The sequence below is a fragment of the Lissotriton vulgaris genome, chromosome 6, assembly GCF_964263255.1.
Source record: "Lissotriton vulgaris chromosome 6, aLisVul1.2, whole genome shotgun sequence".
NCBI lineage: Eukaryota > Metazoa > Chordata > Amphibia > Caudata > Salamandridae > Lissotriton > Lissotriton vulgaris.
In genome coordinates this window covers 1,525,545,201-1,525,559,086 of record NC_141694.1, presented here as the reverse complement: position 1 = coordinate 1,525,559,086, position 13,886 = coordinate 1,525,545,201, and the positions used below count along the sequence as shown (strand labels likewise).

Below are 13,886 nucleotides of genomic sequence, written 5' to 3'. Positions count from 1 at the left end.
CCTGATGTCCCTGGCCTGTCTTGGGAATAGGGAGAGGGGCTGAGCCAAACAAAGTACTCCAGAACCAGTTGCATCTAGATCTCCCCTTGCCTACACTGCTACATCAAGGGATTTATGCGTATAAAAGAGGGGCTGTGACCCCAAGGAAATGTTCTTGTTTTGTGGACTTGAATCTACCAGGGGCGTGCTGCTGCTGTGGCTCAGGGGAAGGCTTGCCTCCGTGGGCCCTGCCCTGCCCCTGGATGCCTGGAGGACTCCTTTCTGTTTGTGACTCTTCTGCCTTGCCTGAGGGGACTGGAGAACTTTTTCTTTGCTAGGAGCTGCCTGCTCCATTTCCCTGCCCCAGGACTCCTTGAACTCACTAGCGCCCTGTGAGCGCTCTGTTCCCCTGGGTCGCCCTGTAAGAGGGAATCCCCAGCGCAGGGATTCCCCCTATGGCCCATTCATTGCAGGTGCCCCCCCTGCATCCTGTCCGCTTATTTTGGACTTCCTTAATCAGGTGCCTACCCTGCATTATGGCTGCTGCGCTGATGTTTATTTAAATCGCACGGGTGCCTACCCTGTGAATTTGCCTGTGTTTTAATGCGCGGGTGCCCACCCCACGACTTGACTCTTATTTTAACATTACAGGTCCTCACCTGCCTCAATGCCTGCCTCAATGCCTTTATCAATTTAAATGCAGGTGCCCCCCGTGCTGCACCGCCGCGGCTCGAGCCAAGTCTAAAGAACTTTTCGCCGAGCTGCCGGTGCTGCCCTGGGCCGACCCGGAAGCCAGGCATCCTTGCCTGACTCGGGGCGGGCCCAGGGCGCGTCATTTCTGCTTCCTCCCCGTGGTCGGGGAGAAGGCGTGCAGCGAAAGTCCCGGTCGCAAGACGGGGGACCGGGTGAAGAGGCATCTGTTGCGCCCCATCCGGGAGCCTTGGTGTGTTGGGACTCCACCGAAGTGAAGGGAGCCCCATGAGGCCGCATCCCACCGCCCAACCGGAGTCACGCCAGTCCTTGGAGAGGAGCCCCCAGAGAGCAGCCCGGTGAGTCAGAGAGGGCTGGGGGGGCTCCTAGGGGACTATTGAAGGTGCCACCATTTTCTGGAAGCTCCGATGAGTGAGGGCATATTTCATTTGAAAGCGCCCGTGCACAGCACGCTTTTCCGGCAAGTTCTTTTCCTTAATGGGGGCCTGATTTGTTCACAGCTCCCTGGGAGCTCCAATATTGGGACATTTTTACTTTAAGGTCCCTGTCCTTTCCGTCATTTCTGCCGCCTGATTTTTAGAGCCAGATGGCTCCAACTTGGGGGCATTATGTATTTAAGGAGCCAGAGTGCTCCAGGGGGCATGTGTATTTTAAGAGCCCGCGTGGCTCCAACGCTGTGCACATTTGTCTTCAGAGCCTAGAGGGCTCCGACGTGTGCACTATTTCCAGAGCCCTCGTGGGGCTCCATAGTTGGCGCATTTGTTCCCAAGGGCCAACGAGGGCCCATGCCACAGTTTTGACTTTACAGCTGCCCAGCAATTAGTGGGCAGCTGCACCATTTAGGACTCTTTATTTTAGAGGACATGCTTTCTGAACCCAGGAGGGAGACACACTCCTTCCTCCCTATCTTGGCTTGCACAGCTGCGCAGCACTTCGTGCCAGCTGCAACGTTTAGGCCTTCCCAGCTGCCCAGCAAGTAGTGGGCAGCTGCCACGTTTAGGTTTGCGCCAAGTGCGCCCCGTGACTGTCGCTGTGTAGGCAGCTGCCCTGACTTTGGACAGAGGGCATTTGAGCCCCTTAGAGGTGGCCAGTTGGCCCAGGGGACTTCTAGGTTTTGTAGGGTGCAAGGCTCTAATGTCATTTTCATAGGTGCTAGTAAATGTAATGTTTGTGGTATGATTCATGCACCTTGATTTATGCTTATAGATGTGCTTCTGATGCTTGTCAGGTTTTACCTACTGTCTTAGATTTTATTGTGATTCTCTACTGTGGTCTAGATTTGATTTATTCCCTATTCAGGTTATGTTATTAAGTTTATGTTCTAATGCAAGGTATGTCTAGGAGATTGTGGTCCACTACTAGAGTTAGGCTTAGGATGATGGTGCAGAATAGAGTTCTAGCCTCATACGATACTGGGCCTGTTATGATCTAGGTCATAAGTTGGTTGTGAGTATTGAGTATGCCAATGAATACTGGTTGTGTTATGAGAATATGACGTGTTCTTCTTTTTATGATGCCTTACCAAGTGCTAATTCTGACAGTGGCCCACGCAGCCCTGTCATGTGTAAATAATCCCTGTAAATATTGCCCGTGCCAGTTGGCACAGTGTATATTGAGTGATTACCATCTAATGTGTTTATGATAATACAAAGGCATAACTTTGTGTAGAGTTCCTTTTGTGGTGGGCCTAGTATGTTGTCCCTGTGTGTGTGGTGCAGATGCTTTACACCTCGCCACCGGGATAAGCCTGATTGCTCATGCCAAGCTGTCAAGGGGGTGAGCAGGGGTTATCTTTGGCGTGTAATTCCATTTCCCTGACTAGAATGGTGGTCTCTGCCTGGCTTTGGCGCAAGCCTCAGCCAACCAGAGATCCCCATTTCTAACACTGGGTGCAACAGTCTGTTTGCACTGTGGATGGAGAGTTCCCTGTCTATGTGCTGGGCCTGGAAAGGGAAGCTCAGGTCTTGTGACCGTGTGCGCTGACAGGCTGCTGAAGAGCTGAGGTTGCGGTGTCTGAAGCCAGTAACAAGTGTGGATGATGCGCGTTCCTAGGTGACTGCAGTTGCTTTAGTTTGGCTGCAGAATCTCATGGACCGAGATTCTGTTGCCTAGAAACACTATTTAAACAGGAAGAACAGTGCTGTAGCACATTTGTTTGCTGCATGTGCATTATGGGTAAGCACTCTATCAAGGAGAATCATGTGGAGGCGCCTCCAGAGGGCGATGCAGAGGAAGTGCTCCAGATTTCTCGTTCTGAACTGCAAGCTCTCATTAAGGATTCAGTGGATTCTGGAGTGGGGGAATCATCTGCTTCAAAACTGCCACGTTTTGATGTGGCTGAGTATGACATTGACTCTGAACCTAAGGGCAAGTACATTCAAGGCTCACAGGTAAAGGCTCTCTTGTCTCATATGAGAGATATAGTGAAAATCCCCAGCTGGAAGAAGGATTTTATTCCCAGTAGAATGGAGTTGATAGTAATGATTTGCCGTTTCATGATTTGATCATGACAATGCTGTCCAAGGAGAGGAAGGTCGAAGACGAGTCATTCGCAGACAAGTCCGGCGGTGGCATTTTGGTTGGTTTGAAGTCTGTGAAGACGATGGGTTGTGATGCTGGCTTAGACTGTGTTGCCACAGTCCAATCTGCATGGGATTAGGGCCTGTGTGATGGTACGCCTGGTGTCCAGTGGGAGTGACTTGAAGATTTAACGTAACATGCAGAGGATGTGTAAGCATAAGGAGGTGACAACGTTGACCTAGGACTTGTTGGTGAGGTTGGTGTCCAGGATGAGGTCTATAATATTAGCTTAATTGGTTGATTTGGGTCCAAATTTGGTGGGCAACCAGATGGAGCCTCAAGATGAGCTCTTGTTCCTGAAGTTCAGCACTTCAGATTAGTCGGTGTTGACCTCAAGGCAGTTTTCTTTCATCTAAATAGCCACACTGGTTATGCATTGTTGAAAGTTTGTCTTGATGGTGACCATGTCCTGTGAGAGGGAAAAAATGAGCTGGGTGTCATCATTGTAGAAGATGATGGTTATTACTTGGGATCTCATGATGTTTGCCAGAGGAGTCATGTACATTGCTGAAAAGTGTGGGGCTGAGTGACGATCTCTGTGGGACTTTGCAGCTGAGGGTTTTGATGTAAAAAGTATGAGCCTAACTCACTGGGTTCTTTCAGAGAGGAAGGAGACTATCCATTTGAGAGCTGGTCATTGTGGTCCTTGTATTCCAGCTGTGTGTAGTCTGGCGATGAGTATGCAGTGGGAGATGGTGTTAAAAATGGCAGGAAGGTCGAGGAGGATAAGAGCAGCACTCTGTACACGGTGAGATATGTCGACTGTGGCAGAGATGAGGGCTGTTCTGGTGCTCTGGTTGCTGATGGTCAAAGAGTTCTCTGCTGATGGTCTTTTTTGATGACTTTGGCTCGTAGAGCATCAGTGAAATTAGTCAGTAGTTGCTAAGTACTTCAGGGTCGGCTGAGGGTTTTTAGTTATGGGCAGCAACTTTGGCATGTTTCCAGCTATCTCGGAAGGCGTCTATGTTGAGGTAGGTGTTGGTGATGGGAGAGCAGTGTTGACCATGGCTCTTCCCAGGTTGCAGATATGGTGTGGGCAGGGGTCTGTGAGCACCCATGTGTGGACTGTTTTCATTATTGCTGCGGTGTCCTCGATGGATAGAGGGTTCCAGGTTGTCAGTTGGCAGTGTTAAATTGATGAAGTTATCAGGCTGGGAAGGTCTTTGGGGGTTGCTGGGGCTTGATGTTGCTGTACATCTTGGTGATTGTTTCATGGAAGAAGTCGGAGAGGTTGTTACAGAGTTCTTGAATAGGGTTGATGTGTTGGTTGCGGCTGTTGGGATGGTGAATTCCTTGATGATGGCAATAAGTTCCTCACAGTTATTGGAGCTAGATTTCATTCTCAGGCTCAAGGACTTTTTTGGTCTCTTTCACTTAATTGTGAAAGTGTCTAAGTGCAAGGTTGATGGTGCTCCTTGTGGTGGTTCCTTGGGTGGTTCACCATTTCCTTTGGAGTGTTTAGTAAACTCTCTTGGATACTCTGAGGTCAGCGTTGTACCAGCGTGCTTGTTTGTTGGATCTTTTGGATTTGGCATTTTCCAGGGGTGTCAGGGTATTGGCACAGATGGTTATCCAGTTGTGCAAGTTGGTTGTGTCATTGGTGAAGTCAATGGTGGGTCCTGGGTACTTTAGTTGGAGGGTATTAAGCCATTCAGTTTCTGTAACCTTCTTCCAGCAGTCGTTTGGGTGTTGATAGACTCTGTAGAGGGTGGTTGGGGGCCCTGTTATGTTGAAGTGGATGATGCAGTGGACTGCCCATGTGAGTCGAGTGATGTGGCTGACTTTAGCATTGTTCATCTGGGAAAAGATGGGGTCCAGGGCATGTTCTGCAATGTGGTTGGAGCCTTGGAAGAGTTGGGTGAGGACGATATTCTGTAGACTTTTCGAGCAAGTCAGTGGAGTTGGAGTCCATGGGGTCATCAGGATGAAAGTTGAGATCGCCTAGGAGTATGAGGTCTTTGGCGCCCATTGCGAGGTGAGCAGTGATGTGGATGAGGTAGGTGCTGGTTTCAGTGCGAGGTCTTGGGGGCCGGTAGGCGAGGGTAATTATACTGTCTGCCTGAAGCTTGATGTGCATGTGTTCCATAAAAGTATCTTCTGGGTCAGTGTAAGAGGTACACTTTTTGGTGTCTGTTAATGACAGCGAGTCCTCCTCCTGGTTTATGGGGTCAGACCTGGTGCAGGATTTTGTAGCCAGTAAAGAGATCTGTGGAAATGTCAGACACCTATATGGGGTTGAGCCAGGTTTCAGTGAGGAAGAGGAGCTCTGGTGCACTAGAGTCGATGAGGTCCCAAATCTCAGGGAAGTGCTTGCTGAGTGAGCGTGTGTTGGGGAGCATGCATGCGAGCGAGTGTTGTTGTGCGAGGTGGGTGTGTAGTACTGTGTGAATGCAGGTATTGTATTCTGACTTAGTGAGGGTTGCCATGTGTCTGTGTGTGGGCGGTGGGAGCTGGTGTGTACAGGCATGTTAAGTGGCAGTATAATTAGACAAAGGGGCCCACATTGGACTGAGGTAGAATTCAATAGCAGGATTTGAGGCAGCGTCCAGGATTGAGCAGTTGGAGTTTGTCTGCAGTGTAGCTGCTGGAGGCTTTTGGACCAGGGTTGCTGCGGGTCAGATTAGAGTATTCACTAGTTACAAAACTGCAGCAAGTCCTTTTTAGCAGAATCATTCAAGTGGTGGCCTCTTCCCAACCCTTTGGTTGTGGCCATCCCTTGCTGTGCATGGCCCTTGGACATGTGGAGTGGAGGTTAGCTGCAGTGCCTGGTCTATGGCCAGACCCAGCTTTCTTTTTGTTAATTGTTTTATGGGCTTACAGATCCCAAAATTAGGATTGCAGTCCCCAGCACGAGTCACTGTCTGGTACCACAAATCCAAAGCAAGATTCATAGAACCATACATAATTTCAGACCAGTGTCTGTGAAATCAACAACACAGCAGTAATGATCAGGGAATGGTCAGTGAAGTAGCTTAAATTAATGGTATCGCACAGTGGTGCTTGCTGTTGATTTGGGGTACCCAGTTGACCTGGTTGAAATTTAAATTACACCGGCGTAATGTGCGTAATTTCAGGAATTTCACTTTAAAATCTCCAGAGTCCTGAAATGGTGATATTGAACGATATTACATGTGGTAACCATGTGGTACCCATTATGTTTATTTTATATATTACTATAATGTATTTTTATATAAAATAATACTTGTGTTACATGTTTAAAAGGTTAATTAGCCTGGAAAAGATGTTTTCTTTCAAGTGAAAATAATAATGGGCATGTGTTGAAGTGAGAACGTTTAGGTTTTGCTTACCTTTCCCAAATAAGTTATTGATAAAACAATAGGCAATGGTGAAGGTCAGTGGATTTAGGCGAATTGGTGCATTGTTATAGATTTACCTTATTTGCCTCATAATTTGCAAAATTTGAACATTTCAACACAAATGTTATTTGTAGCTCAAATAGAAGAGTATAATACTGCCACAGAATGTGCAACACAATTAGCATTTGATGCTGCATAATTAGGATATCCTTGCTGCATAATTTGGCCCTCAGTGCTGCATAATTCTAACAATTAAGCATAGATTTTTTTTAACATCAGTCAGTGATGTCTAGTGTCTCTTTTTTTTTCAGGCTTGACCTAATGGTCAAAGGATCATGCAGGGGTCCTTCAAGGACAGAATTATCATATCATTGGTAGGCATCAAAATAACAATCACCAGCGTTTCCAACCGGGTGATGTTTTGGTGGCTAAGGGAATTTCCCAGGAAGACTAGAAGATAACGTCTCAGATTACAGAAATGTATTCTAGCCCGACAGCTTCTCTCTTCCCCTCTATTCCAGCCACTGCAAGCTAGTTCATTACAGTCTATCATGGAGGCATCGGAGTATCCTCTGGTGTCACCGCCAGTAGGATTTCCCATAGAGATTGAAGTCAATAGATTTGGCAGGGATACACAGTTCAATAGCTCTTAGTGATAGTATATCCATTAACATTAAAATTCTCCTGGCAGGGCAGAAAAGTCCAGGACATCTCTTCCCTTCCATCCCCTGGCAATGAATTGTAAGGAAAGGCAAAGTTCCATTTTCATAATTTGATTGGAATTTCACTACAGTGCAAAGAGTGTGATTAATTCCGTAATGCACCCACATGATAAAAAACATTACATCTTTCCTTAATTAAAAAAACTAAAAGAGATAACTTGCCTGTTTTATTTCTTTTTTATACACATTTTCAAAGACACAGGAAATATCAAATCAATGGCTACCACCAGGCTCAATTTATCAATGCCCATTATTGTAGAAGAGATGGGTCTAACAGTTCAGAGTAGGAGCTCTTATTATTGCACAGTCAGAGACCATATGGCACTTTTTAATTTGAAGAAAAATTTCTCTTCTGCAAAAAACACAACCTATGTATATGCAACTGATCTATGCCAAAATAAAAATACTGGTGTCATTGTATAAACCGTAAGATATAAATATCTAAAACCCTATGGTGGCAGCCTCACAGACATAAATTGAAGCTAATCCCACTGACTTGGAAGTAGACCAAGAGGTATGGATATGAAATTTTTGATAGAGCACTTGGGTATGAAGCATGTGCCCGAGGTGCCCGACCACCGCATTAGTCAAAAATTCAGAGGAGAAACAAGCTAAAAAAAAGTAGGAGAAACAACCCCAGCAGATGAAATTCTCCACAGACATATATTACCGAGGGCAGTAGATTGTACTGATTGCAGACCATTTTCTGCTACATTAGTAAAACCTGTGGAGCTGTTGTATGAGATGAGAGAGAAGTAGAAAGATGCAGTGAGCTGTCAGGTTTTAAGGGAAGTATAGCCAAATTACAGATCGTGCTACTTGATGGATCTATCTGAGTCCTGACATGGGGTGGGATTGCAGAATTGTTGAAGTCAGGATTGAGAAAGATCTGGGGCACCAATAACAATATAATTGAACTCCTTAATTAGAACATAGGGTTGATTTGGTTTCACAGATATCAGACTACTGCAGAATGATCTATTTTCTAATGCAAGTACATTTTCTCTCTGGCATCAACAATGTTATTCAGTGGGCAAGGAATGGAATATACGGCTACAGTAGTTCACAATAAGTGGAAAAACGATCTCTAGAAAGTTTGGAAATATCCTATGACAAAGGTGGTTCGGATACTGTGGTTGGAATGTGAGGATAGGCATCTGTTAATTTTACAATATTGTCCTCATTCTGCATGACAATGTCAGGCGTAATCAATATTTGCAATCATGGGTTTTGTATAAATTGCGGCGAGCGTTGAGATCTTTGCAATCATAAGTTACCAGAACAAATTAAGCTAGTTTGGTAATGGGGATAGCTTGTGGGGGTGGGAATGACAGTAGCACAGATCCTTCCGTGTGCTATTCCTGATTGCTCCTATGAAAACTTGGAACTCTATGGAAGTAACACAACCTAATGCTGTGTCCAAATGGAATCATCTTGATATTCCTTGTGCCTAATTGTCCTAAAATAGGGACATAAACCTGATTAATGTACACAAACAGCCTCTCGTGGTGAATTGTCTATGTCCATCTATGTATCCTCTGATAGATTTAGAAATGCATTGAACATTACCATTTGGAGGTTAAAAAAAACACAAGAAAAAGGGAGTGTGATTTTTCCTAGACATCACAACATCATTGAGTGCTAGGAGAAGTAAAGATTAGTGGGCTTATTTACAAGCCTCTTGCGGTGCTGGTACGTCACTTTTTGTCATATTAAAAGTGACGCACCAGCGGTGCAAGGGGTTTGTACATAAGCCGCTAGATTTTTTGTAGCAAGTCTACATTTAAACACTTTGTGACCAACTTAAGAAAAACATGTTCAGCTGTCGAAATGTGTTCTGTACCCTAAGCTTCTGCAACACTGGAGACCAAGCACAAGATTAATATTTACCAGTAAAGCTGGGAGGTCCTCATAAAATGAACTGTAAACATTAGTGATCAATTTTCATCTGCCATCTTCTGCATTGAGTCTTAAAACCATTTGCTGTGGCACTTTGCTTATTGGGGTGTGCAGGATAGTCATTGAGATCTCGCAAACATCAAGGGATTACAAACATGGGGGTGACGGGTGTTCACGTACCAAAGTTCAAAGCAAGATAAGAAACACCATAGCTCATTCAGGCACTATTTATCCTCTGTATCCAAAAGATGACTGCATAAATTCACCCATGAAAAGAGCAAAGCAGGGGAGACAGGCAATGCCAATATCCCTGAAGAAAGCAGGTATCCTTTTCTTGAGGAGAAATAGCGATAGAGAGTCTGCCTGACTATTTTATATCTCATTCTCACTAAGCTACATTGATTCTTATATGTGTCAAATATCATGTTTTAACACAACGTACCTGCATACGTGTCTGGGACATAGTCTTTAACTTCTATGTACACAAAGAGCGCTGGCAGTATCAAAGGGATGTTCTTCTCATTCCTCAAGCAGATGTAGTGGTACCCTGAAAGGAAAGAATCACATTGCAGAGGAAAAATGATGTACTGTTGAATATGCACACGGAGTATGTCCTATGAATAGGGGCTTCAATGTAATAAAATGTTTATTTAATTTTCCCCCACAATCCAGTGTTGATAACATTGACATATAAACCTGCCAGTTCCAGTGAAATACACCCTCTTAAAGAGTGCCCCTGTTTTGCCCTGATGCACATGATTCTAGTGCATACCAACCTGTACAAAGAATAAAGCAAGAATATTTGCGGTCTCTCTTTTGCATGTCCTAACTCACACACCTAGTACGCACCCTGAAGACAGCCCATCAGGATAACACAGATCAGTGGTTTTGGCTGCCACCCTTTTATCCTGAAGGTGACCTCCCAAACCTTTCAGCGGGTTCATACTACAATGTTGTGTGAAATGCTTGCGTACATTAACAATTATATCGAGCCCCGTGTGCCCTCGTAGAGGCTGGTGTGCGATTGCATGAGCACAAATACTAAAGCTTGGCACCTACATCTAACACTAAAATCCAGTTTTAAGCAGGTACTGTACCGGCAAGAAACCCAGTGACACATGTCTTGTAGAACAAAAGTAGGGACTTTCAGCAGTCAGTCAGGGGATACACAAAAATGAACTTGCCATTCAATTCAATTCAATTCAATTCAATTAACTTTATTTCGATAAAAGGTATCATAAAAGTTCATAAAAGATACAATAAATACAGTCATAAAATATTTATAAAAACCATTATATACGAAAATACTACACTAGATACAGGTATTACATATGTCTTAGTTAATCGAATTCATCACAATATAGAATATAAAATATGTGTTCATTTAAACATTTCTAGAAATTGAAAGTTTTTTTTTGTAATTTTGTTTTTTAAACACTATTTAAAGATTTCCAATAAACATGATCGGTGCCAGCTGTAATCTGTGATCTTGTTACAATTCATATTTTTTCTCCCGCTTTTTTCCATATATACTACACTGCAAGCAGATACCTACTAATGCCAAATACAAGAACCTGACGTGTATCTTGTTAATAGGATTCTTTCTGCAACTTGCCGTTCTCTTCTCTCCCTTTCAAGTGTGTCTCATGTGTTGTATTTTGCTCAGTTCACCTGTCAAGCAGGATTTAACAGTCTGGCTTCAACAGTATGCGCACAGTACCCACTAAAAAGTATTCAGAGGAGTCATCATGGCCCACTCAAGTCAGCCAATTGATTCCTTTCGGGAGGCATTTCACACCTTTTTCACACTTTTTCTCAGGTTAAACATAGGCTGGAAGTTCGAACAGAATTCATGAATGTTCATGCCGTAGAGCTCAATACTGAGCATCTTAAGTTTCTTGGTTCTGTGGGGGTCACTTAGAGCCATGACAAAAACAGAATGTGAACAGACCTTGCTTGATTTACATACATCCTAAGTTATGGTGAATAAAACACATGAACGATATTTTCATCCATTCTCCACCTCTTACTTCCTTTTTTCCTACTTATACTTGCACATACAGACAACCATAGAATGTTGGTAGTATAACAATATGTTCCACAAGTGATTGCACGAAGCGTGCAGCAGCAAAGAAACACAACAGTAAATACTTGTACATGTATCGTTTGCATGCAGTTTTCCCCTACCACTGCTGTTTAAATAACCCCACATTTGTCTCTCCGAGCTTAGAAAGGCTTAAAGCAATATCAGTCCTTCATATAGGATGTCATTTTGTGATGGTGAAACCTCCTTACTCCATGATGTTTCAGGATTATTCCCCATATCTTTGCCTATAACAGGTATCTCATCACCAAGTAGTTGGACATTAGTTAATTTGCATCTCTATCCCTTGTGTCCCTTTCTGTCACCAACAGTGGCTGCCAGAATCTTTTAATAAACCAGCGAGATTTCCTTTCTCTGTCTTGACTTCTATTAACAAAACCGGTAGACCAATAGATCCATCACTGTGCCTTGATGGGTTTTTTTCGCCACATGGACAACAGTGATGTGAAACGTATGTAAAGATTTTCCGTGTTTGATCTGTGTTCACCACTCTACTTTCAAAGGGTAGCCATGCACTAACTTAACTTTACAGAACACAGCATTCTGACAATAGAAACTGCTAATATTTTCTTCATGGTGTCTGATTCAAACAAAAGTCAGAAATTATGCCCTTCCCACTACATTAGAAGTACATCGCACTTTTTTTTAATTCTTAAAAGTGATCCTAGGGCATCTGTGCAGCATACAGGAGTGCTCAGATGTGTAGATATTTGAATATACTTAAAAGTAACAGATGCATATTTATGCTGGCATAAACATGCATCTGCACTTCCATATTTGTTTTTGATCATAGAAAGCATACCTTTCCCTGTGGAAAAACCCCTTTCCCTAAATCCCCACCAATTTTAGGTGCATTCTCCCACCTTCACCACCCTGTATAGGGACCAAAGCCTGTCAATTATAGGAGTACATCTTGTACCTTATCAAGAGTGATAAAAGTGCCTGACAATGTGAAGATGTTGCCTACCTCCTAGTAAATCTCTTTATAACGGCTGAGGGATCAGAGTACCCATGGAGTCACACTGTCTTTCTGAAGGAGCATGGACCTTCATTTGTTAGCGCAATATTTGTCATCATTAGTCACGCTACCTCCTCTCTCAAAAGCCTCTTAGTCTTCACCTTGTGGTGCTGTCACAGTCCTCATGTCAAATATGTCTGCTCAACTCCTGGCTCCCTGCTGCAGGACAACTTTCTGAAAGACGGCCATACCTGTATTGTCCTAAATTACTGAATCATGGTTACATCTCAAGTCGTACACATTTGGGGTTCTACACAAAAATCTAATTTAGATAATAATCATACGTTCACAATCAAATGAACCTTTCCTTTTTCAGCCTGCCAAGGATCACCAAAGGGATATCTGGCTTTTGTAAACACATTACTGCTCCAGAGTTCTCCACAGAAATCGGCAGTAATAAATCCTATGCAATGGGTGGGAATAGGGTGTCTCAAGCGTGGTTTGTCTTGCAGGTTTGGAAATACCACCAGCCATGTACATTTGCCGGGATTCTCCAACTCCTCACCTACCATTTGCCACCCAAAAGATGGTTAGAAATGTAGTCCAGAGGAGTACTCTCATGCAGACCTTTATATTTGAAAAACAAGAAATGATCTAGACGAATAGGAAGAAGGATTTATGCCATGATGAATCAGAAAGGAAGGCTTCAGTAAAAATCATCATCTCCACCTTAAATCAGGCTATCATGTAATTGGTAATTTCATGTCTGAATCTTAATAGCATTCAATGGCTTAACATAATTCATTGTCCTGGTATTCCTTCACGCAGGACTGAAAAAAAACACGCATAGCAGAAAACTCCATCACCCCTCCGGAGCAGCAAGACACAATTACTCCAAAGAACACCAAACTGCTGGCGACCAGTGAAGTGTCAAAACTGAAAGATCCAGATGAAACACTATCACTCCACCCCAGCCACTTCCAAGAGACCATGGCCATGCTCTGAAGAGTCCAAGAGGAAAGAACAACACTGTGGGCATGGGAGAAAGCTGGGTACAATGAGACCCAGACACTGGCCCCAGGTCAGACTGAAGAAATCTGGTTTACTAGGGCAGGATATATACTGGGGTGTGGCGAGAATGAGAATGATCTAATGCATATACTTTGGGATTGTGCTAGATTGCACCAATATCGAATTGATGTTTGGTCCACAATCTCTGACTTTGAAAATATCACTATTTCACTCCCTGCACAACAGGCACTGCTGCATGACATAATGGACAATGTAATCCCTACAAAACACAGATATAGATGACCAGCGGCAGCACTCATGGCAGAAAAATTCTGGAGGAGACCATCCATCTTCCAGATCCATGAAGAGTCTTGTTGGAAATTGCAAGAATAACAGCATGTGAGAGTATTATTTATAAAACTAATGACATGATGGCGTTATATATGACTTTGCTTGGAAACCTTTCACAGATTCTGCTGCAACAGTAACCTAATATGCATAGGTTAACGTAAGAGTCCTTCTCAAACAATCTAGCAACTTATTATACAATCTGATTAATCTCTCTGACTCATTCATATTTTCATTGAACTGTTTTCAAATTCTAC

At 43.7% G+C, this 13,886-nt stretch overlaps 1 protein-coding gene across 3 annotated transcripts in view; it reads right to left on the bottom strand.

Moving 5' to 3' along the window:
* The window catches only part of PLCB1 (phospholipase C beta 1), a 2,298,721-nt gene that overhangs the window by 611,887 nt on the left and 1,672,948 nt on the right, over positions 1-13,886 (bottom strand). For all 3 annotated transcript variants that reach the window (XM_086927697.1, XM_086927698.1, XM_086927696.1), the window contains exon 22: positions 9,651-9,755. In XM_086927697.1, the coding sequence (XP_086783823.1) occupies positions 9,651-9,755 (105 nt within the window). The remainder of the gene's footprint in view (positions 1-9,650; positions 9,756-13,886) is intronic.